This window comes from Hyperolius riggenbachi, chromosome 2, assembly GCF_040937935.1.
Source record: "Hyperolius riggenbachi isolate aHypRig1 chromosome 2, aHypRig1.pri, whole genome shotgun sequence".
NCBI lineage: Eukaryota > Metazoa > Chordata > Amphibia > Anura > Hyperoliidae > Hyperolius > Hyperolius riggenbachi.
The window spans coordinates 58503677-58529660 of NC_090647.1; the positions used below are offsets into that span (position 1 = coordinate 58503677).

The following is a 25984-nucleotide window of genomic DNA, read 5'->3' on the forward strand; positions in this document are numbered from 1 at the left end:
TAGAACAGCATTCAACTAGTTAAACACAGGATTTACAAGCTCCCTGCAGGGAAAGCTGGAGCATCCAAACTTGAGATAACATTATTGTCATGAATGTGGAATTATCTCTGTGGTCAGCGCACAGTATGTGCGCTGACACTGCGGAAACCCTCCACAAACGCTTGGAAAAGGGAACCCAGCTTTGGTGCAAGTGCACCAGTAGAGAGGAATTCCAACCGGCAGATGGAGCTGTGGAGTGCAGAGGAATAAACCCTCTGCACTGCCATAGATGTCAATAGGAATTGTATGAAGTGAAGCTATACAGGGCAAGATAGCCTCTCGAGAGAGAGAGTGAGCACAGAGACAGAATGTATGTATGTCCACCAATCTAGTCGCCACCGGGCGACGGTGGACACACAACAGCGAAGACTAAGTGGGAAAGCAATCGCAAGAATGGCGATTGCTAATAGAGACACAAGATTGAGTAAAGACAGAGCATAGGAAGAATAAAGACAGAACCAATAACAAACTGTAATCCAACACTAAGGAGCAGACAGGACTAGCTACACGTGGTCATCACACGTTAAGTGCAATAGCGACAAAGCGCGTGCAAGGCACGGTCACCGCACGTTAAGCGCAACAGCGACAAAGCGTACCCATTTGCAGCGGTTACGCTCTGCACAGTGGAGGGAACAGTTATTATACAGTTACTAGCCACAAAACCTGCTTAATAACTGGATGGCATGCGTCGTGCACAGCAGCGTGCCGCGACTGCGCACACGTGTGCGCGTCTATGACCCGTGTGCGTGCACACCCTGCGCCTGTCTTGACTGCTGCCCAAAGTCCGTCCGCTTGCCACGCATGCACGCCAGGCACAACAGATGCACAGACACAGGACAGGGATATTATTATACAAGATTATATTTTATTGAGAGTAATATGTTATGGACAGTGATTATATGGCGCAGACACTAATATATATATATATATATATATATATATATATATATATCATTGTATCCCTTGGAAATTGGAAATGAAAGGGGAGTTGGCGCATCGTCACAATTTTGCTTCCGGCATCATAAAAAGGTTTAATACCAAAACAACACAAACCAGTATTCTAGGTGAATTCACAGTTTACATGTGTTTAATTCACACGTGTTCAAAGTAACACGACTACTACGATATGTTTTAGTTACTCAAGTTTAAAGGGAACCTTAAAGCAAGTAAAATTATTTAAAATAAACACGTGACGTAGCTGCGAATGAATATTGCATACTAACCTCACAGCCAGTTCCTCTCAGAAGCTCACCGTTTTCTTCTTACAGTGATCCATTCCAGTCCTGATAATATTTTGTCACAACTGAAATACACCAGTTGCTGTCAGTTATATATCAGCAGCTGTCAGTTACAACTGACAAGGTAATGTCCATGTTTCCCTATGGCTTAAGTGGGCGATATTACAGTTTAACAGTATGCTGACCAGGAAGCTGTTATAGGGTAGTGGTCATTTTTAAAATGGAGGATGGAGAATTCCATTGATCACAGTGGACAAACGGGACGCAGGAGAGGAGAAAGAGATTGAGACTACACAGGAGGTAAGTATGACCTGTGTATGGTTATTTTGACTTTTTATTTTCAGTTCAGGTTCTCTTTAAACTAACATGGATCATTCAGGTGTGCTAACAATGCTGAAAGTGTGAAGATGCTGTGGTACCCGAGGCTTGACGATGTTGTCTCCTGAATACACCTTGCTATAGCGAAAGTCCACACTGGGCTTCTCTGTATAGATCCAGCCTGTTTGTCACAGTGCTGGAAGTGTGAAGATGCTGTGGTACCCGAGGCATCTTGTCTCCTGAATACACTGTGCTATAGCGAGAGTCTTCACTGTATAGCTCCAGTCTGTGGGACTGACCTGTGCTGACTGACTGACCAGTTACTGGGCTTCTCAGTAGGATGTGATCTGCATTGTGATAGGTGTTGGCAAACACAGCTGAGTTCATATAACCGGGTCTCATCAATCACTTGAATGCGCAATATAATTATAGAAGTTTTCTTTCGGAATGCATTGTTTAAATTGCACAGCGTTTGAATGACATGTTTGTAGAACTAGAGAACTCCCTGTACCTATACCCTCCAGCACGGCCCAATCAGCAAGTACACAATGAGTCATTCCTGAACTTACAACATTCCTTTTTACTGCATATAACTGTTTTTTAAGCAAACACCTGACTGAAGAATGGCGCTAAGTTCAGGTGATTGTTATCAGGAAGGGTGTGTCAGATCCGGAATGAAGTACTTTGTATCTGAGGGAGGAGGCCATGGTAGGGTGTCTGTTATAATTTTTTTTCCATTATTTATACTTAATAGATGTCAAAGTAAACCTGTAAATATAAAATTGCCTGGGGGGGGGGGGGGGGTGTAGATAGGCACCTCAGGAGGGGGAAGTCTCTGGATCCTAAAGAGGCTTCCCCCTGTTCTCCTGTTCAACCCTGTTCCTGCGCTGGGACCCCAATCTCGGCAACACCGTGACAAGCCTGTGACGCGTACTATCAGCTTACTATTCGGGCTTCGGTGGAAATAGCTGTGTCCACACCATCCGCTCTACTGTGCGGGCGCAGACAGCTCGCGCTTGCGCAGTAGAGTGGACTGGATTGGACTGTACCTATCAGTGGAAAGTACCTATTAGTGCGCAGTACCTATCAGTGCGCAGTTCCTGGACAGTACCTATCTGTGGACAGTACCTATCAGCGCACAGTATCTATCAGTGGACGGTACCTATCAATGGGCAGTACCTATCAGTGTGCAGTACCTATCAGTGGGCGGGACCTATCAGTGGACAGTGCCTATGAGTGGTCAGAACCTATCAGTGCACAGTTACCTATCAGTGCACAATATCTATCGGTGGACGGTACCTATCAGTGGGCAGTACCTATCAGTGGACAGTGCCTATCAGTGGGCATTGCCTATCAGTGGGCATTGCCTATCAGTGGTCAGTGCCTATCAGTGGGCAGTACCTATCAGTGGGCAGTACCTATCAGTGGGCAGTACCTATCAGTGGACAGTGCCTATCAGTGGACAGTGCCTATCAGTGGGCATTGCCTATCAGTGGTCAGTACCTATCAGTGGTCAGTACCTATCAGTGGGCAGTACCTATCGGTGGACAGTACCTATCGGTGGACAGTACCTATCAGTGTACAGTACCTATCAGTGGACAGTGCCTATCAGTGGGCATTACCTATCAGTGTACAGTACCTTTCAGATGACTGTACCTATCAGTGGACAGTACCTATCAGTGGGAAGTACCTATCAGTGGACAGTTATGTGACAAGCTTATTGAGTGTTCGTTCTCCTGATAAATCTGCCTGACTCGTTCTCCTGGTTTTTATCTATTTGTGGAGCCTCTTATCTCGTCACTTGCAGAGTTTGCCAGATACATTTAGCAGAGCTCTTGTAAGCTGGCATCGGGACAGCATTTATATTTAATGATACTTGCAGATCCTGTTTCATGCCACCTTCCTGTACCCTGGTGCTGCCAAGAAGGAAAGTGGCACCATGGCTGCCTGCTTTATTAATGCGCTGATTTATGTTTTCTGCAGGTGCCAGGCAGCTAGTTCAGAGCTGGCCAAGTGGGGGCTGCGAATGGAGAAACAGCTTTCCGTCACTGGCCGCTTGATGCCCTCCGAGAGGATTTGTCTGAGAGACAATATAGTAAGTACTGGCCGTATCTGAAAAACCAACATGATCCCATCTCAGGGAAATTTCTGTATGATAAACAGAGGCGCCAAAAAAGTAAAACCAACTAAAAAGGTAAAAAATTGCTTGGAAGGTAGCGGTGGACTCACCTTAAAGCAGACACATAAACTGTCAAATTTAAAAGGACGTACATTTATTAGATACTCCACATAATGATGCAATGTGTTTCTCAGGTAAAGTCCTGCTTCTTCAGGCAATGAAAGGGGGAGTATAAACGGTATGCTGTCAAAGATGCACCAGGCACCTCACAGAGGATATAGTTTTGAGTGGAGCATTCACTAAATTTTACCACACAACATATTTACATGAGGTAGATGTAGATGGGGGCTCCATCCCGAAACCACTGAACGGCACCGGAAAACTTTGGGCGCACCATGTGCCACCATAGGCCGAAATGTGAGTTACAGCTCTAGCGGCGCGAGACAGTCATTTGGGCGCCATCAAAAGACGGAGCCCAAATTACTTTTAAAACGGCCTAATTCGGCCGCCAGCAATCCATGGTGGTCTGGAGGCGGTATAGTAATTAACGCCGCCGGTACTTTGGCAGGAGCAGTGCCCAAATTTCCGGTGCCATTTTTGCATGTATGCGCTCTACCCACCCCATCTACTGCACTGAGCTGGCTAGATGACCTCTGCCAGAAAAATAATGACTTTCTGCCAACCCTATATTGCACATGATGTAGCAGCCGAACAAAATGTGCAATATTATTTATATTATTTTGATTTATAAAGCACCAACATATTCCGCTGTGATGTACAAAATAAAAAAACAGAGGGAACATAATTATACAGACAGTGATGTACGCCAACTATAAACACTGGCACAGAATACAGAATTGGTCATTATAGTGACAAATGTAACAAAAGTAAAATGTAAAACAAATTGCAAGACACAAAATGAATAACAGTACAAATTCCAGGACACAAAAGGGTGAGAGAGCTCTGCCCTTGCAAGCTTACTATCTAAAGAAGTGTTTATTAAACCTGCGCTCCTCCCAAGGTGCATGTTTTGCAGGCAACCCCACCTATGTCTCAGCTACATGGAATCCATCTAGCTGAAACACTAATTATCCCACCCGTGCATCAGTGAGGTTGCCTACAGAACATGCACCATTTTGGGGGGAGTACACAAGAACAGGTTTGAGAAACAATATGTTCCTTGTCAAAAAATGAACATTTTTCAAATACGAATGGTTATTTGGATTTGTTTCTTTCATCTGACAGAGGTCCACACATCTAAAGAAGCAGTTTCTGGCCGATGGGTGACGGCACCCTTTTGTCAAACATCACACAGGTGGTGTCACCAAAAACTGCCACATGGCTGCATGTAATTGCAGCCAAATGGAGCTTGTGGCCTGCAGCTGTCTGGCTGAACTACTCCACACATGAGCAAAAGAGGCCTTTACTTGCCAGTAGGGGTGACCAATGAGATGCAAACGATTTTTCCTTGCATTCATATTTTATGTAAATAATATGCAGCATGAAATTGAACCAATCAGAATAACCTTCCTGTCAATTTTTATTGGCCCACGCTCAAGCCAAATAACTGAACAGGAGATAAATTGTAAACCTTTGATTTAAGCCTGGTACACACCAAGCAATTTTGCGTCAGCTTGACGGTCGAATCGATCATATCTCAATTACGATCGATTTTCTGATCACTTCTATACGGAAATCAGATCAGACTTGTCAGAAATTATCGATTCAATCTGGCAGGAAAATTGCATGGTGTGTATCTAGAAAATAGCCAACAAATCTCAGAAAAGAATGCTTTGCTCCCATCCAGTCATCACATGCTAACTGCCGGAGTGGCCAGAGGGGTGTGACAGACAACATACAACATTGAAATGAAAATAAACCTATGAGATAATGATCTGTATATGTAGTACAGCTACGAAATAGATCATTAGTAGCACAGATATGAGTCTTATACTGTTTTCCAGTACAGGAAGAGTTAAGAAACTTCAGTTGATATCTACGCAAAAGAGCTTCTTTGAGCTTTCCTATTTAGTCAGCTACAGTGCTATTTTCTGAAGCACTTATACATTGAAGAAACAGTGAAAGACAACTTCAGATAAGATTTTACTGCAGGGAAGTTCAAAGGGTTATTAGTTCTGCTCTGTTTCATAGTTTAAAATGCAGAGTGTAGTTTGTAAACTGAAAAAAAATAGAGAATGATACAGTGTCATTAAAAAAAGCTATAGAACTGAAAATAAAAATAAGAGACTCTTTTATTTGCTACAAATGTTCCATTCATTATCCATACTACACATACACTTCATTATATTTATTTATTTTTTACCTTCGGTGTCACTTTAAAGAGGAACTCCAGTGAAAATGATATAATAAAAAAAGTGCTTCATTTTTACAATAATTATGTATAAATGATTTAGTCAGTGTTTGCCCATTGTAAAATCTTTTAAATCCCTCATTTACATTCTGACATTTATTACATGATGACATTTTTACTGCTGGCAGGTGATGTAGCTGCTGGATGCTGTTTTGGCAGTTGGAAACAGCTGTAAACGGCTATTTCCCTCAATGCAACAAGGTTCACAGACAGGAAACTGCCAGGAGTACCACGGCCCTCAGAGTTTCTTGTGGGAGGGGGTTCACCACAATATCAGTCATACAGCGCCCCCTGATGGTCTGTTTGTGAAAAGAAATAGATTTCTCATGTAAAAGGGCGTATCCGCTACTGATTGGGATGAAGTTCAATTCTTGGTCGGAGTTTCTCTTTAAGTGGCCATCCCAATGGCTGCATCTCTTTTCCTCTCCCTGGTTTCCCTCATATCAATACATTTTACTGTTTTAACAATGACATTTCACCGTAACTTGTAAGATGAATACTATTTATATCTGCAGGTCCAGCCTGGGTCTCCTGCCGATTGGGCCCGCGACACTCGAGATTGCAGGATGATCTCTTCAAAACCCCTGAACAACTGGCTGCTGGTGTTCACCCACCGCAATGAGGACGTGGTGGAGAAGCTCATCTACAGTCTGAAGAAAGTTGGCGATGGAATGGGCTTCAGTATCGAATACCCACAAATGTAAGACATCTCTTCTTCTTTTTTCTTCCGTTTTTAAAGTCTAAAGGTGAATGCACTTTTACCATTTACTCCCATTGCTCCCCTATTGGTATTTTTAATTATGGGAGTATTAAAGTTCTTTTTTTTAATAATTATAAGACATATTTTCCTTTAGCCCCTCCCCCTGCAACATGCTGCCTCAAGGTAGCAGGTGCAGTGCTAGTCATGCTGGGAGCTGATGAGCCTCTCTCTCCCTCTCTGCAGGAGTTCACGGAAAGGAAGGAGGGGGTTCCAGGGGGCGAAACACATGACTCCTGTAGCAGTGCCCTGGACTGCTCACAGTGGTATTCACACGCCCCCATCCTGGATCTTTTTTTTTATTCTTATAAAAGAAGAATGCTCAGGGTCACACATAATACCCAAGCAGCTCATGGTGGCCCAAAACCACTAGGAAAGTATAGGGGACTTAAAGAGACCGGAAAGGCCTCCTACTAAAAAGCAATGCTTAGTGTGGTTTGTCTTTTTAAAGCAGAGAGTATTTGCGATAATATAGCTTTAAGTGAGCAACTGTGGTTACCCACAATGCACCGCTACTGAATATGCAAATGATCTCTTTATGCCCCTGAAGCATGGCTAGCATCCAGAACCGCTGGTGTATAGCAAGCCTATAGCTTATAATTATACAGAGCTACATCAACCCAACATGTAGGCAGTCCAAGAAACAGCTTCTGGGTCACCCCGAGCTGCTTAGTTATTCTGTTATACTGGTTCAAGCCCTATCCCATAGATCCATATCAATCTATGCCATGCACTGATCAAGACCAACAGTCTGAAACAGGCTGTCTGCATGTGGGGTTGGTGTGGCTCTGTAAATAGTATAAACTATAGGCTCGCTATACACCAGCAAGTTTAACCAGCATTTGTACTTAGCCTTAAGGTGCGTACACACATGCGACTATAGTCGTTTGAAACGATCGTTCCCTGATCTTTTCAAACGACGATCGTTTAAAAAAAAAGCAACCAACGATCATTAAGTCTAACGACGGACGAGCTAGAGCGTTAAAAACGAACAATCTAGCTTGGCGGATTTTTACCAACGACGATCGTTTGCAAAAGTAGTACATCGTTGGAAACGGTTGTTCGTACTAGGCTTGACATGCGCATTTCGTTATTTTTCCATGAAACTTCTCATTTTTATGCGCAAGCGCAATAGTTGCTTTACGTGATGTAACGTTCGTTCTAACGATCAGATTGTTACACACATTTTAAAACTAACTTTACTTAGGTCGTTCTTTCATCAATTAAAAGTTCGTTCGTCGTTCTCAACGAACGATCGTTGTCGCATGTGTGTACGTAGCTTTACACTGTTACCACTATCGCTAATGTCCACAATAACACCAATATGTACCACACCTCCCTACACACACACACACACACACACACACACACACACCTACCTACACACACCTACACACACACACACCTACCTACACACACAAACACACTCCTTCCTACACACACACACACACACCTCCATGTACACCTCCCTACCCTCACACACTACGCACACACACACCTCCCTACAGACACACACAAACACACACACAGCTTCCTACACACACACACACACACACCTCCCTATTCACTACACATGCACACCTAACCACACTACACACTCACCTCCCTACACACACTAAACACAGACACACGTCCCTACACACACACACATACCTCCCTACACACACCTCCCTGCACACACACACACCTCCCTGCACACACACACACCTCCCTATCCTCACACACCTCCAAACACACACACACCTCCCTACTCACACATTACACACACACACACTCCTACCTACACACACACACACACCTCCCTACAGACGCACACACACACACACACACACAGCTTCCTACACACACAATGCACACCTAACCAAACTACACACTCACCTCCCTACACACACTAAACACAGACATACGTCCCTACACACACACACCTCCCTACACACACCTCCCTGCACACACACACACCTCCCTATCCTCACACACCTCCAAACACACACACTACACACACACACACCTCCCTACTCACACACTACACACACACACGCACTCCTACCTACACACACACACACGCACATACCTCCCTACAGACGCACACACACACAGCTTCCTACACACACACACACCTCCCTATTCACTACACATGCACACCTAACCACACTACACACTCACCTCCCTACACACACACTAAACACAAACATACGTCCCTACACACACACACACACACCTCCCTGCACACACACACACACACACCTCCCTATCCTCACACACCTCCAAACACACACACACCTCCCTACTCACACACTACACACACACACTCCTACCTACACACACACACACACCTCCCTACAGACGTACACACACACACACACAGCTTCCTACACACACAATGCACACCTAACCATACTACACACTCACCTCCCTACACACACTAAACACAGACATACGTCCCTACACACACACACACATACCTCCCTACACACACCTCCCTGCACACACACACACCTCCCTATCCTCACACACCTCCAAACACACACACACACACACCTCCCTACTCACACACTACACACACACACGCACTCCTACCTACACACACACGCACATACCTCCCTACAGATGCACACACACACACAGCTTCCTACACACACACACCTCCCTATTCACTACACATGCACACCTAACCACACTACACACTCACCTCCCTACACACACTAAACACAGACATACGTCCCTACACACACACACACACACCTCCCTACACACACACACGCACTCCTACCTACACACACACACGCACATACCTCCCTACAGACGCACACACACACACAGCTTCCTACACACACACCTCCCTATTCACTACACATGCACACCTAACCACACTACACACTCACCTCCCTACACACACTAAACACAGACATACGTCCCTACACACACACACACACCTCCCTACACACACCTCCCTGCACACACACACACACACCTCCATATCCTCACACACCTCCAAACACACACACACCTCCCTACTCACACACTACACACACACACTCCCTACCTACACACACACACACACACCTTCCTACAGACGCACACACACACACACACAGCTTCATACACACACACACCTCCCTATTCACTACACATGCACACCTAACCACACTACACACTCACCTCCCTACACACACTAAACACAGACACACGTCCCTACACACACACACACATACCTCCCTACACACACCTCCCTGCACACACACACACCTCCCTGCACACACACACACCTCCCTACTCACCCACACACCTCCCTGCACACACACACACACCTCCCTACTCACACACACACACACCTCCCTGAACACACACACACCTCCCTACTCACACACTACACACACACAACCATGCACATACACGCTACACACAGACACACACAACCTCCAGGAAAGACAAGTGTTTAACTGCTTGTATGATTTTGCCATGGCCTGCTGATACCCTGACATGTATTACACAGATTGTGTTATCATGCTCACTGATTGTGTGATATCGTATTCCCTGAGCTATTTTTTTTTTACTTTGTTGGAAAATCTTTCTGGAAAGAGCCTGAATATTTAGCAGAGCCTCTGTGGTAATGGTATCAGCGCAGCACATTGTCCCATTCATATCGTTCCTCTGCTGTTAGACAAAGCCTGCCAGTTACATCCCCTGTCACTTGGGAGCCGCTGTGTGATGATTCCTCCATCGCTCCCTACGTTTGTCTCTCCAGCCTTTTCATGTGAAGGAATAAATGGAAACATCGGGGATTAGCGGCATCGCTTACAGATTCTTCTTTTAGAGTCAGTGGAGCGGTGGGGAAAGGGCTGCAGCAGACACACAGCAGCATAAAACATTCAACTCCTTTTTTGTAGAAATCAGATCAGTGTCACGCATAGTGTACATTGCAACAGCAACATGCAAAGCTAAAGAATGTGGAAAACTTTAAAGTGGTATTGTTATCTATAATATATTGCTACTCTTCCCTTTTTTTCCCCCTCCTTCTAATGACATAAGACAGTGCACTTCCTAGTATAGACCTCAGTGGGAGTGTCTGAAGACCCTGGGAGGAGGGCGGGTAACGAATACACAATTAGCAAGAGGAGAAAAAAGAGTGAGGGAGGAAATTATGTCAGGAGGTCAAAGGTAACCAAGATGGAAACTGTCTAGAATAGGATTCTCTTCTTTTGCTTTATAAAATTCACAGGAATCATAATGTGGATAGTGCAATACATCTGTTATGCTAGTAGAACTAGTATTTATCTACTTATATATGTGTTTTTTATTTCTAGGTTTGCATGGGTTTCACTTGTTCTTTAACCACTTCAGCCTTCAGTCGTTTTCACTTTATGCATCCGAGCAATGTTCACCTCCCATTCATTAGCCTATAACTTTATCACTACTTATCACAATGAACTGATCTATATCTCGTTTTTTCCGCCACCAATTAGGCTTTCTTTGGGGGGTACATTTTGCTAAGAGCCACTTTACTGTAAATGCATTTTAACAAGAAGAATAAGGAAAAAACGGAAAAAATTCATTATTTCTCAGTTTTCAGCCATTATAGTTTTAAAATAATACATGCCTCCACAATTAAAACTCACGTATTGTATGTGCCCATTTCTCCCGGTTATTACACCGTTTAAATTATGTCCCTATCACAATGTATGGCGACAATATTTTACTTGGAAATAAAAGTACATTTTTTCCGTTTTGCATCCATCACTATTTACAAGCTTATAATTAAAAAAATATATAAATATTTCATGTTTACATAGATATTTAAAAAGTTTAGACCCTTAGGTAAATATTTATGTGTTGTTTTTTTTTTATTATTGTAATGTTTTTTTTTTTATTATTATTAAACATTTTATGTGGGTATTTTTGGGAGGGTGGGATGCAAATCAATTTTTTTTGGACATATATGTCTATTTTGAAATATTTTTTTTGCATTTTCATGCAGTTAGCTTTTTGGCCACAAGATGGCAGCCATGAGTTTGTTTACAATGACGTCACTCTAAGCATAACACGGACGCTTAGAGTGACGTCGGGGGAAATAGGAACAGAAAAACCTCAGCTTCCGTGCGAAGCTGACGGTTTTTCTCGGGGGGAGAGCAATCAGTGATCGGGCACCATAGCCCGATTCACTGATTGCCTGGCTAGCGAACCGCGGGCCGGGAGTGCGCGTGCACGCGCGCGATCGGCCGCGGGGGCACGCGGCAGCGCATATGGCCTCCTGGGCGTAGCTAGTACGTCCAGGAGGCCAAAGTAGTTAAAGGGAAGCTGAAGTGAAAATAAACTTATGATATAATGAATTGTATGTGTAGTACAGCTAAGAATTAGAACATCAGTAGCACAGAGCCTCATATTGTTTCCATTACAGGAAGAGTTAAGTTTCAGTTGTTATCTATGCAAAAGAGCTTCTGTGAGCTCTGCGACCAAACTTGGTCGGCTACAGTGCTGTTTTCAGAAGCACTTATACATCAAAGAAACAGTGAAAGATAATTTCAGATAAGATTTTACTGCAGAGAAGTTCAAAGGGTCATTAGCTCTGCTCTGCTTCATCGTTTAAAATGCAGAGTGTAGTATGTAAACTGAAAATATTACAGAATGATGCAGAGTTATAAAACAAAAAAAAGCTATATAACTAAAAAAAAATGAGACTCTTTATTTGTTACTAATGTTCTATGAATTATTCGCACAACACATAAAATTCATTATATCATAATGCTTTCGTTCAGCACTTTGATTGATCCGCGAATGACATAACGTGATCGACAGTGGCTTCTTGGCAGTAGTGTCACTATGAGCCAGGTGGGGCCAGGTGTCACCAGCAGAAGGTGTGACACCAAGCTCCAGGCTGAAGGAGGGTGGTGCAAGGCTATCTGAATATAGACTAGGCTAGTGCCTGATGTCCTGCTCTTCTCCTACTGATGAGCTGAGAACGCAGCTCAGAGGCCACCAGGGCTGTTAGATAATCACCTTAACTTATTAACGTAACACTTATTCACCAACTAGCAAAGGTGTTTCTGCACCCCCCCAAGTAGAAAGTGTGTCCAGCATGGTACCCATCACATACCCCCATGAATTCCCCAACCCCTGCAAACATGGGCAGTCCCCCCCATGGCCACAATAACAATCATTAATCCCTCCTCAAACAGCAACTGTCTCATGTATAAACCCTTCTGACCAATAATATTAAGTGTGTCCAGTGCTGTACCCCTCCCTGTTCCCCCACAGCAAACATGGCCAGAACCCACCCATAGCAAAGTGTGGCCAGTGTAACAATCCCTACACCCGACTCCTCTCCCCCTATTCCAAATGGATCCAGTATGATGATGATGATGTTATCCATTCAGTCATATCCGACTGTTGGTGATTCTATGGGTTAGCTCTCTCCATGCTGTCCGATCTTGTACCATTTCTGCCAGTTGCCTTAAATTACCCCTGACCTGGTCTTATGTACTTTTTAAATTGTTTAATTGCTGGCAACATTGCCCATCTTCCTTCATGCCACATTCTGGCAATAATTGTGAGCGGGGAGGAAGTGACAGTTCTTCCTCTCCGCTGTGCGTCCATAACTCCGCCCCCTCCACCTGCCGCTTTAGTTCCATATCTGATTCATTGCATGCAGTGCGCAGGCTTGTAGTAATTGAGGTCGGAAGGATATCAATTATCACAAGCCCGCACACAGTGCAGCTACTCTGCATGTTGTGTGCAATGAATCAGATATGGAACTAAAGCGGCATGTGGAGGGGGCAGAGTTATGGGCACACAATGGGTAGAAAGAACTGTCACTTCCTCCCCGCTCATATTTGACGTTCTGCCTCAGTCGAAGACTTCGACTGAGCAGAACAGGGTCCGCAGGGGATACTGAAGAGGGGAGGATGATGCTGTGACTCAGCACCAATGGTAAAACATTATTAAAAGTTTAAGGGGAGAGGGGAAGCGGGTCAGGGGTACTTTAAGGTCAAGCCTGTGTCAGCTTTGATCCAGTATAACCAGGATCCAGTATAACCAGGATCCAGTATAACCCCTTCCAAACCCCATTCTCAACAAAGGTCAGTAACAAGTAGCATTACTACAAGAATGTATTAGTGGTTTTGTTTAGCCTGGGGAGGTTGGAGGTTCATGGAGTAAGAGAGGGGTGACACTGTGAGTTTCCGCACCGGATGACACCAACCCTAGTGACGTCTTTGGTTCTTGGTGATGTTGATTGCGGTGTGATTGTATGTTTGGCCAGCTTTACAACATCCTAGTGCTTCTGATTCAGGATGACTTATCTAGGTATGCTCTAAAACTTGTAGGAATCTCTATAAAGAGCCTATTAGTGGAGAGCCCCGCCTTGTGATATATGAAGCCTTATTATCTGTAGAGGACAGCAGGCTGGGAAAGTGGCTTTTCAGGTTCTGCTGCATTCTACTGATCTCCGGAGGGGACACTTGTCACAAGTGGTCTAATGCTTGCCAGAGATACAGATAGTTACTTCAAAGAGTTCAGCGGTTCTTTGGTATTCACTATCAAGCTGTTTTCACGTGACCCTGAAAGTAGACTGGTGCAATATTAGCCTTAAAGGACTTATAAGGCCAAAATGGCTAAAAAAGCCAAGTACCTGCAAGATGTTTAAATGCACGGAGGACGCCGTCCGCGGCCTCCGTGCAGTTCCGCCGGGTCCTCTTCCTAAAATCGCCCCCCGTGCCGACCGCGACCCCACAGGCCGGGTCGGGCTCTCATGCCGCTCCTAATATGGCCGCCGGAGCTGGCCGCGGCTGCGCAGTCCGCATTGCCGCGAGTGCGGCTGCGCAGCTCTAGGGCCAACCCCTCGAACCACGCACTGTAGCGTGGATTTGAGGGGTTGGCCCTAGAGCTGCGCAGCCGCACTCATGGCAATGCGGACTGCGGAGTCGCGGCCAGCTCCGGCGGCCATATTAGGAGTGGCATGAGAGCCCAACCCGGCCTGTGGGGTCGCGATCGGCACGGGGGGGGAGCGATTTCAGGAAGGGGACCCTGCGGAACTGCACGGAGGCCGCGTACGGCGTCCTCCGTGCATTGAAACATCTTGCAGGTACTTGGCGTTTTTAGCCATTTTGGCCTCATAAGTCCTTTAACCACTTGCCGACCGCCCACAGCCGATGGGCGGCGGCAAAGTGGACGCCGAAAGGACCGCAATACGCCCAAGGGTGTTGCGTCCCTTCGGCATCCCGGGGGAGCGATCGCGTCATTGATGACGCACGCTTCCCCCGGCAACTAGCTCCCCCTACCCGCGGCGACAACCCGTCGGCCGTTCTGAAGAGCCGGCGGGTTGTTAACCCCACAATCGCCGCTACAAAGTGTATAATACACTTTGTAATGTATAGAAAGTGTATTATACAGGCTGCCTCCTGCCCTGGTGGTCCCAGTGTCCGAGGGACCACCAGGGCAGGCTGCAGCCACCCTAGTCTGCACCCAAGCACACTGATCTCCCCCCCCCTGCCCCCTGATCGCCCACAGCACCCCTCAGACCCACCCACCCCCCCGCCCACCTCCCAGACCACTGTTTACACCCAATCACTCCCCTAATCACCCATCAATCACTCCCTGTCACTATCTGTTAACGTTATATTTTTTATTAGGTCCCTAACTGCACCCTTGGGACTCCTGATCAACCCCCCACCACTCAGATTCTCCCCAGACCCGACCCCCCCCCTTTGTACTGTATGCATCTATCCCCCCTGATCACCTGTCAATCACCCCCTGTCACTGCCACCCATCAATCAGCCCCTAACCTGCCCCTTGCGGGCAATCAGATCATCCACCCACACCAATAGATCGCCGCCCGCAGATCCGCCGTCAGATCACCTCCCAAGTGCATTGTTTACATCAGTTCTCTACCCTAAACACCCACTAATTACCCATCAATCATCCCCTATCACCACCTGTCACTGTTACCCATCAGATTAGACCCTAATCTGCCACTTGCGGGCACCCAATCAACCGCCCACACGCTCAGATTGCCCTCAGACCCCCCCCCCCCCCCCCCCCACTCCCTTATCAATTTGCCAGTGCATTATTTACATCTGTTCTTCCCTGTAATAACCCACTGATCACCTGTCAATCACCCATCAATCACCCCCTGTCACTGCCACCCATCAATCAGCCCCTAACCTGCCCCTTGCGGGCAATCTGATCACCCACCCACACCATCAAATCACCCGCAAACCCGCCGTCAGATCACCTCCCAAGTGCATTGTTTACATCTGTTCTCTCCTTTAAACACCCACTAATTACCCATCAATCACCCCCTATCACCACCTGTCACTGTTACCCATCAGATCAGACCCTAATCTGCCCCTTGCGGGCACCCAATCACCCGCCCACACGCTCAGATTGCCCTCAGACACCCCCTTATCAATTCGCTAGTGCATTATTTACATCTGTTCTTCCCTGTAATAACCCACTGATCACCTATCAATCACCCACTGTCACTGCTTTCCATCAATCACCCCCTGTCACTGCCACCCATCAATCAGCCCCTAACCTGCCCCTTGCGGGCAATCTGATCACCCACCCACACCATCAGATCACCTGCAGACCCGCCGTCAGATCACCTCCCAAGTGCGATGTTAACATCTGTTCTCTCCTCTAAACACTCACTAATTACCCATCAGTCACCACCTGTCACTGTTACCCATCAGATTAGACCCTAATTTGCCCCTTGCAGGCACCCAATTACCCGCCCACACGCTCAGATTGCCCTCAGACCCCACCTTATCAATTCGCCAGTGCATTATTTACATCTGTTCTTCCCTGTAATAACCCACTGATCACCTGTCAATCACCCATCAATCACCCCGTCACTGCCACCCATCAATCACCCTTTGTCACTGCCACCCATCAATCAGCCCCTAACCTGCCCCTTGTGGGCAATCTGAACACCCACCCAAACCATCATATCGCCTGCAGACCCGCCGTCAGATCACCTCCCAAGTGTATGGTTTACATCTGTTCTCTCCTCTAAACACCCACTAATTACCCATCAATCACCCCCCGTCACCACCTGTCACTGCTACCCTTCAGATTAGACCCTTATCTGCCCCTAGGGCACCCAATCACCCGCCCACACCCTCAGAACGCCCTCAGACCCCAGCCCTGATCACCTCGCCAGTGCATTGCTTGCATCTATTCCCCCCACTAATCACACCTTGAGACCCCATAAATCACCTCCTGTCACCCCCTAGCACACCTACCCATCAGATTAGGCCCTAATTTGCCCCGTGTGGGCTTCTGATCACTCGGCCAAACCCTCAGATCCCCCTCAGACCCCCTTCCGATCACCTCCCCAGTGCATTGATTGCATCTATTTTCCCCTCTAACCACCCCCTGAAACACCCATCAATCACCTCCTGTCACCCCCCTAGCACTCCTATCCATCAGATCAGGCCCAATACAACCTGTCATCTAAGAGGCCACCCTGCTTATGACCGGTTCCACAAAATTCGCCCCCTCATAGACCACCTGTCATCAAAATTTGCAGATGTTTATACCCCTGAACAGTCATTTTCAGACATTTGGTTTCCAGACTACTCACAGTTTTGGGTCCGTAAAATGCCAGGGCAGTATAGGAACCCCACAAGTGACCCCATTTTAGAAAAAAGACACCCCAAGGTATTCTGTTAGGTGTATGACAAGTTCATAGAAGATTTTATTTTTTGTCAAAAGTTAGCGGAAATTGATTTTTATTGTTTTTTCACAAAGTGTCATTTTTCACTAACTTGTGACAAAAAATAATATCTTCTATGAACTCACCATACACCTAACGGAATACCTTGGGGTGTCTTTCTAAAATGGGGTCACTTGTGGGGTTCCTATACTTCCCTGGCATTTTAGGGGCCCTAAACCGTGAGGAGTAGTCTAGAAAACAAATGCCTCAAAATGACCTGTGAATAGGACGTTGGGCCCTTTAGCGCACCTAGGCTGCAAAAAAGTGTGACACATGTGGTACCGCCGTACTCAGGAAAAGTAGTATAATGTGTTTTGGGGTGTATTTTTACACATACCCATGCTGGATGGGAGAAATCTCTCTGTAAATGGACAATTGTGTGTAAAAAAAAATCAAAAAATTGTCATTTACAGAGATATTTCTCCCACCCAGCATGGGTATATGTAAAAATACACCCCAAAACACATTATACTACTTCTCCTGAGTACGGCGATACCACATGTGTGGCACTTTTTTGCACCCTAAGTGCGCTAAGGGGCCCAAAGTCCAATGAGTACCTTTAGGATTTCACAGGTCATTTTGCGACATTTGGTTTCAAGACTACTCCCCATGGTTAAGGGCCCCTAAAATGCCAGGGCAGTATAGGAACCCCACAAATGACCCCATTTGAGAAAGAAGACACCCAAAGATATTCCGTTAGGAGTATGGTGAGTTCATAGAAGATTTATTTTTTTGTCACAAGTTAGCGGAAAATGACACTTTGTGAAAAAAAACAATTAAAATCAATTTCCGCTTACTTATGACAAAAAATAAAATCTTCTATGAACTCCCCATACTCCTAACGGAATACCTTGGGATGTCTTCTTTCTAAAATGGGGTCATTTGTGGGGTTCCTATACTGCCCTGGCATTTTAGGGGCCCTAAACCGTGAGGAGTAGTCTAGAATCCAAATGCCTCAATATGACCTGTGAATAGGACGGTAGGTCCCTTAGCGCACCTAGGCTGCAAAAAAGTGTCACACATGTGGTATCGCCGTACTCAGAAGAAGTAGTATGATGTGTTTTGGGGTGTACTTTTACACACACCCATGCTGGGTGGGAGAAATATCTCTTTAAATGACAATTTTTTGATTTATTTTTTTTTACACACAATTGTCCATTTACAGAGAGATTTCTCCCACCCAGCATGGGTATGTATAAAAATACACCCCAAAACACATTATACTACTTCTTCTGAGTACGGCGATACCGCATGTGTGACACTTTTTTGCAACCTAGGTGCGCTAAGGGACCTACCGTCCTATTCACAGGTCATATTGAGGCATTTGGATTCTAGACTACTCCTCACGGTTTAGGGCCCCTAAAATGCCAGGGCAGTATAGGAACCCCACAAGTGACCCTATTTTAGAAAGAAGACATCCCAAGGTATTCCGTTAGGAGTATGGGGAGTTTATAGAAGATTTTATTTTTTTGTCATAAGTAAGCAGAAATTGATTTTAATTGTTTTTTTTCACAAAGTGTCATTTTCCGCTAACTTGTGACAAAAAAATAAATCTTCTATAAACTCACCACACTCCTAACGGAATACCTTGGGGTGTCTTCTTTCTAAAATGGGGTCATTAGTGGGGTTCCTATACTGCCCTGACTTTTTAGGGGCCCTAAACCGTGAGGAGTAGTCTGGAAATCAAATGCCGCAAAATTACCTGTGAAATCCTAAAGGTACTCATTGGACTTTGGGCCCCTTAGCGCACTTAGGGTGCAAAAAAGTGCCACACATGTGGTACCGCTGTACTCAGGAGAAGTAGTATAATGTGTTTTGTGGTGTATTTTTACATATACCTATACCCATACCCAAAAAATCAAAAAATTGTCATTTAAAGAGATATTTCTCCCACCCAGCATGGGTATGTGTAAATATACACCACAAAACACATTATACTACTTCTCCTGAGTTCAGCGGTACCACATGTGTGGCACTTTTTTACACCCTAAGTGCGCTAAGGGGCCCAAAGTCCAATGAGTACCTTTAGGATTTCACATGTCATTTTGCGACATTTGATTTCCAGACTACTCCTCACGGTTTAGGGCCCCTAAAATGCCAGGGCAGTATAGGAACCCCACAAGTGACCCCATTTTAAAAAGAAGACACCCCAAGGTATTCCGTTAGGAGTATGGGGAGTTCATAGAAGATTTTATTTTTTTGTCACAAGTTAGCGGAAAATGACACTTTATGAAAAAAACAATTAAAATCAATTTCCGCGTACTTGTCTACTTGTCCGCTTACTTGTCTAGTCCTTAAGGGGTAGAAAGACTGTGGTCCTCAAATGGTTAACGGGAGCCTGAACTGAGTAAAATTATCTAAAACACTTGATGTACCTGCAAACTAATATTACATATTTACCTCGCCGTCAGTTTCTCTCAGAAGCTCACTATTTTTTTTCTAAGAACAAATTTTCCCAATTCTGACAAGATTTTGTCAGAACTGAGATATATCAGTTGCTTTCAGTTATAACTGAAACAACAGCTGATGTGCAAGGTCATGTCCATGTTTCCCTATGGCTTAAGTGGGGGATATTACAATTTAACAGTGTGCTAACCAGAACGCTGTTACAGGGTCATCACCATTCTTAAAATAGAGCATGGAGAATTCCATTGATCACAGTGGACAAACAGGACTCTGCAGGAGTTACGCATGACCTGTGTATGTTTATTGTAATGTTTAATTTACAGTTCAGGTTGCTTTTAGGAAGGTGCCCATAAACTATATGCAATGTTCCCGGGCAGATTTCATCGCTGTGATCAAATCTGCCAAAAATTGTTGTCCCAACATGCTGTCTAGTGGAACATTTGATAGATTTTTTAGCAGAAATCAACTGACATTACTGATCGGTCAGGATGGTTCTTTGCTGGTCAGTAAAGGACAGGGGCGTGGCGGGGGTACGGTGGTGTCTATACGTGGGATAGGAAGAGGCAGTGTAGCCTCCCCAGTGCCCCTTTGCAGAGTATTAGCACAGCGATGCGCTCTGACACTCACCAACCCATCTGGTGCCCTTCCTCCTCTGAGCTGCCTTAATTCCCTGCTACCACTATCTCCTGGTTAAAGCTGTATATGTTCGTTAACCCTCCTGGCGGTCTATTAGAAACCGACAGGGGGCAGCGCAGCACTATTTTATTTTTTTATTTTTTAAATCATGTAGCGAGCCTAGGACTCGCTACATGATAGCCGCTGTACAGCGGCATCCCCCCGCCCGCTTCGATCGCCTCCGGCGATGTTTGATCAGGAACGGGATTTCCTGAAGGGCTTCTCCCGTCGCCATGGCGACGGGGCGGGATGACGTTACCGACATCATGGACGTCTAAGGGAGTCCCGATCCACCCCTCAGCGCTGCCTGGCACTTATTGGCCAGGCAGCGCTGGGGGGGGGGTCACCCGCGCAGAGCGGCGGCGATCAGAATGCAAACGCAGCTAGCATAATGCTAGCTGCGTGTTGCAAAAAAAAAGTGAGCAAATCGGCCCAGCAGAGCCTGAGAAATCCTCCTACCGCCAGGAAGGTTTCAGTGGACCTGTATTCTTGCACTGGGCAGAAGGCATAGAGAAATGCACCCTGTATGTACAGTGGAGTGAAAAACTATTTGCCCCCTTCCTGATTTCGTATTCTTTTGCATGTTTGTCACACTTAAATGTTTCTGCCCATCAAAAACCGTTAACTATTGGTCAAAGATAACATAATTGAACACAAAATGCAGTTTTAAATGATGGTTTTTATTATTTAGTTAGAAAAAAAAACTCCAAATCTACATGGCCCTGTGTAAAAAAGTGATTGCTCCCCTTGTTAAAAATAACTTAACTGTGGTTTATCACACCTGAGTTCAATTTCTGTAGTCACCCCCAGGCCTGATTACTGCCACACCTGTTTCAATCAAGAAATCCCTTAAATAGGAGCTATTTGACACAGAGAAGTAGACCAAAAGCACCTCAAAAGCTAGACATCATGCCAAGATCCAAAGAAATTCAGGAACAAATGAGAACAAAGTACTGTAATTGAGATCTATCAGTCTGGTAAAGGTTATAAAGCCATTTCTAAAGCTTTGGGACTCCAGCGAACAACAGTGAGCCATTATCCACAAATGGCAAAAACATGGAACAGTGATGAACCTTCTCAGGAGTGGCCGGCCGACCAAAATTACCCCAAGAGCGCAGAGAAAACTCATCCGAGAGGCCACAAAAGACCCCAGGACAACATCTAAAGAACTGCAGGCCTCACTTGCCTCAATTAAGGTCAGTGTTCACGACTCCACCATAAGAAAGAGACTGGGCGAAAATGGCCTGCATGGCAGATATCCAAGGCGCAAACCACTTTTAAGCAAAAAGAACATTAAGGCTCGTCTCAATTTTGCTAAAAAACATCTCAATGATTGCCAAGACTTTTGGGAAAATACCTTGTGGACCGACGAGACAAAAGTTGAACTTTTTGGAAGGTGCGTGTCCCGTTACATGATGTAACTTACATCTGAGGTAGAAGTAACACAGCATTTCAGCAAAAGAACATCATACCAACAGTAAAATATGGTGGTGGTAGTGTTAGGCCCGGTTCACATTAGCGGTGGCCGTCCGGAATGGCCGTGCCGGAGCCGGACCGCTTGCAGAACGGACGGAACGGACGCACGGCATAGCAATGAAAGCCTATGCGTCCGTTCACATGCGTCCGTTCTGCCGGACCGGATCCGGACTCCGGCGTCCGTTCCAACATGCGCTATTTTTTGGTCCGGCTCCTCCGGCAGCCGTATCCGGGGCGGAGCCGGACTGCACCATCCGGCCAATACAAAGCTATGAGAACCGGAGAGCGCACAACACACTGGCTAAAAATCCGGATGTTCTACCCCACTTCCTATGCGGATTGTTGCGGCGATTTTGGATGGGGACACATGGGCAAGCATTTTGGAGTGGAGCAGCAGTGACTTTAAACGAGCTGGAGATGTTGGCAGCATGTCGGAGGTGGAGGTGAGTGCTAAACAGCGGAGGGCCTGATTCCACAGGTCCACCTTCTGCTGACCTCCCAGACCCCAACATTTTTATTTGGTTTGTACTAACTTTTGCCAAACGGATCCGGATCGCATCCTGATGAACACCTGATGCAACCTGTCCGGATCGGATCCGGATCAGAACCGTACGGTTCCGATCCGGATCCGGTCAGGTCATCCGGTCCGTTTGGCAGAGAACCGCAAGTGTGAACCGGGCCTAATGGTCTGGGGTTGTTTTGCTGCTTCACGACCTTGAATTCTACTGTCTACTAAAAAATCCTGAAGGAGAATGTCCAGCCATCTGTTCGTCAACTCAAGCTAAAGCGTTCTTGGGTGCTGCAGCAGGACAATGACCCAAAACACACCAGCAAATCCACCTCTGAATGGCTGAAGAAAAACAAAATGAAGACTTTGGAGGGGCCTAGTCAATGTCCTGACATGAATCCTATTGAGATGTTGTGGCATAACCTTAAAAAGGCGGTTCATGCTAGAAAACCCTCAAATAAAGCTGAATTACAACAATTCTGCAAAGATGAGTGGGCCAACATTCCTCCAGAGCGCTGTAAAAGACTCGTTGCAAGTTATCGCAAATGCTTGATTGCAGTTATTGCTGCTAAGGGTGGCTCAACCAGTTATTAGGTTCGGGGGCAATTTCTTTTTCACACAGGGCCATGTAGGTTTTGAGGTTTTTTTCTCACTAAATAATAAAAACCATCATTTAAAATGGCGTTTTGTATTCAATTATGTTATCTTTGACTAATAGTTAACGGTTTTTGATGAGCAGAAACATTTAAGTGTGACAAACATGCAAAAGAATAATAAATCAGGAAGGGGCAAATTGTTTTTCACACCACTGTATTCAAAGTGTATAGCCTCTCTAATTCCCCCTCAAGTGTCAGCTGGTTGCCTCGGCAGAGCAGCTAACATGTTAACATAGGATATTAACCCAATCTCTGCTTCCATGAAAACTGGAAGTAGAAACAGTGCAGATTTGTTATAGCAGGATTTGTATCAGCTGTAACAAATACAGCGGTTTACAAAAGTATTCGGCTCCTTGAAGTTTTCCACATTTTGTCATATTACTGCCACAAACATGAATCAATTTTATTGGAATTCCACGTGAAAGACCAATACAAAGTGGTGTACATGTGAGAAGTGGAATGAAAATCATACATGATTCCAAACATTTTTTACAAATCAATAAGTGCAAAGTGGGGTGTGCGTAATTATTCAGCCCCCTTGAGTCAATACTTTGTAGAACCACCTTTTGCAGCAATTACAGCTGCCAGTCTTTTAGGGTATGTCTCTACCAGCTTTGCACATCTAGAGACTGAAATCCTTGCCCATTCTTCTTTGCAAAACAGCTCCAGCTCAGTCAGATTAGATGGACAGCGTTTGTGAACAGCAGTTTTCAGCTATTGCCACAGATTCTCGATTGGATTTAGATCTGGACTTTGACTGGGCCATTCTAACACATGGATATGTTTTATTTTAAACCATTCCATTGTTGCCCTGGCTTTATGTTTAGGGTCATTGTCCTGCTGGAAGGTGAACCTCCGCCCCAGTCTCAAGTCTTTTGCAGACTCCAAGAGGTTTTCTTCCAAGATTGCCCTGTATTTGGCTCCATCCATCTTCCCATCAACTCTGAACAGCTTCCCTGTCCCTGCTGAAGAGAAGCACCCCCAGAGCATGATGCTGCCACCACCATATTTGACAGTGGGGATGGTGTGTTCAGAGTGATGTGTAGTGTTAGTTTTCCGCCACACATAGCATTTTGCAGTTTAGTCAAAAAGTTCCATTTTGGTCTCATCTGACCAGAGCACTTTCTTCTACATGTTTGCTGTGTCCCCACATGGCTTGTGGCAAACTGCAAATGGGACTTCTTATGCTTTTCTGTTAACAATGTCTTTCTTCTTGCCACTCTTCTATGGAGGCCAACTTTGTGCAGTGCATGACTAATAGTTGTCCTATGGACAGATTCCCCCACCTGAGCTGTAGATCTCTGCAGCTAGTCCAGAGTCACCATGGGCCTCTTAATTGCATTTCTGATCAGCGCTCTCCTTGTTCGGCCTGTGAGTTTAGGTGGACGGCCTTGTCTTGGTAGGTTTACAGTTGTGCCATACTCCTTCCATTTCTGAATGATCGTTTGAACAGTACTCCGTGGGATGTTCAAGGCTTTGGAAATTTCTCAATAACTTGATCCCTGACCTGCCTGGTGTGTTCTTTGGACTTCATGGTGTTGTTGCTCCCAATATTCTCTTAGACAACCTCTGAGGTCGTCACAGAGCAGCTGTATTTGTACTGACATTAGATTACACACAGGTGCACTCTATTTAGTCATTAGCACTCATCAGGCAATGTCAACTGACTACACTCAGACCTAAGGGGGCTGAATAATTATGCACACCCCACTTTACAGTTATTCATTTGTAAAAAATGTTTGGAATCATGTATGATTTTCGTTCCACTTCCCATGTGTACACCACTTTGTATTGGTCTTTCACGTGGAATTCCAATAAAATTGATTCATGTTTGAGGCAGTAATGTGACAAAATGTGGAAAACTAAAAGGTGGGGGGGAAAGGATGCGCATCCCTAAACACATGCTGCAATTGAATGGTTAATCGCACAGGCATACACCGCCTCTGAAAAATGCATGCCCTGCATCCAAGACAAGTGCTAACATTTATTAAACTAGGAGGTACTTTAGCTTCCAATATGGTTTGCATGCAAAGTATATTATACTAGACACTTGCTCCACGGTGAGGCAAACCTCCGGGCAAGTGACCTAACCTAAATTTAAAACCTCAGGAGCAGCTAAGCAGAAAAAAAAGTGTAACTTACATTTGGTAGAACAGCAAGGGGAACGCCAGCGCATACCACTAAGGCTGCATCTGAAGTGACCACCAGCTCAGTGTGCAGCACCTATATAAACTTTCTACACACTTCGCATTCAATTCAGATGCAAATCAAATGCAAATCTGCATATGACAGTTACATAGTTACTATGTAACTGTCAGGTTAGCTGCTCCCAGCCCCTCCTCCTGAGTTTCCTGTTTGCATGATAAGTAGTAGCAGATTTGCATATGATTTGAATTGAATGCGAAGTGTGTAGAAAGTCTATATAGGTGCTGCACACTGAGCTGGTGGTCACTTCAGATGCAGCCTTAGTGGTATGCGCTGGCGTTCCCCTCGCTGTTCTACAAAATGTGGAAAACTACAAGGGGGCCGAATACTTTTGCAAACCACTGTAAATGTGTTTCTTTAAAGATTATTATGCTGTTGCTTATCTTTTAGAGCAGAAACCAAGTTCTGAGTTCACTTTAAAAGGTAGGCTGTATTTTATAAACCGTATGACTGACAGATCTTATTTGAGTACTGTAAGGGGGTAGGGGGAAGATTTGAACTTACC

At 45.3% G+C, this 25984-nt stretch overlaps 1 protein-coding gene across 1 annotated transcript in view; it reads left to right on the forward strand.

The window, feature by feature from the left end:
- PIWIL4 (piwi like RNA-mediated gene silencing 4) overlaps positions 1–25984 on the forward strand; it is a 313719-nt gene that overhangs the window by 207906 nt on the left and 79829 nt on the right. The window contains exons 12-13 of the mRNA XM_068266824.1: positions 3579–3690; positions 6601–6785. Coding sequence (XP_068122925.1) covers positions 3579–3690; positions 6601–6785 — 297 coding nt within the window. The remainder of the gene's footprint in view (positions 1–3578; positions 3691–6600; positions 6786–25984) is intronic.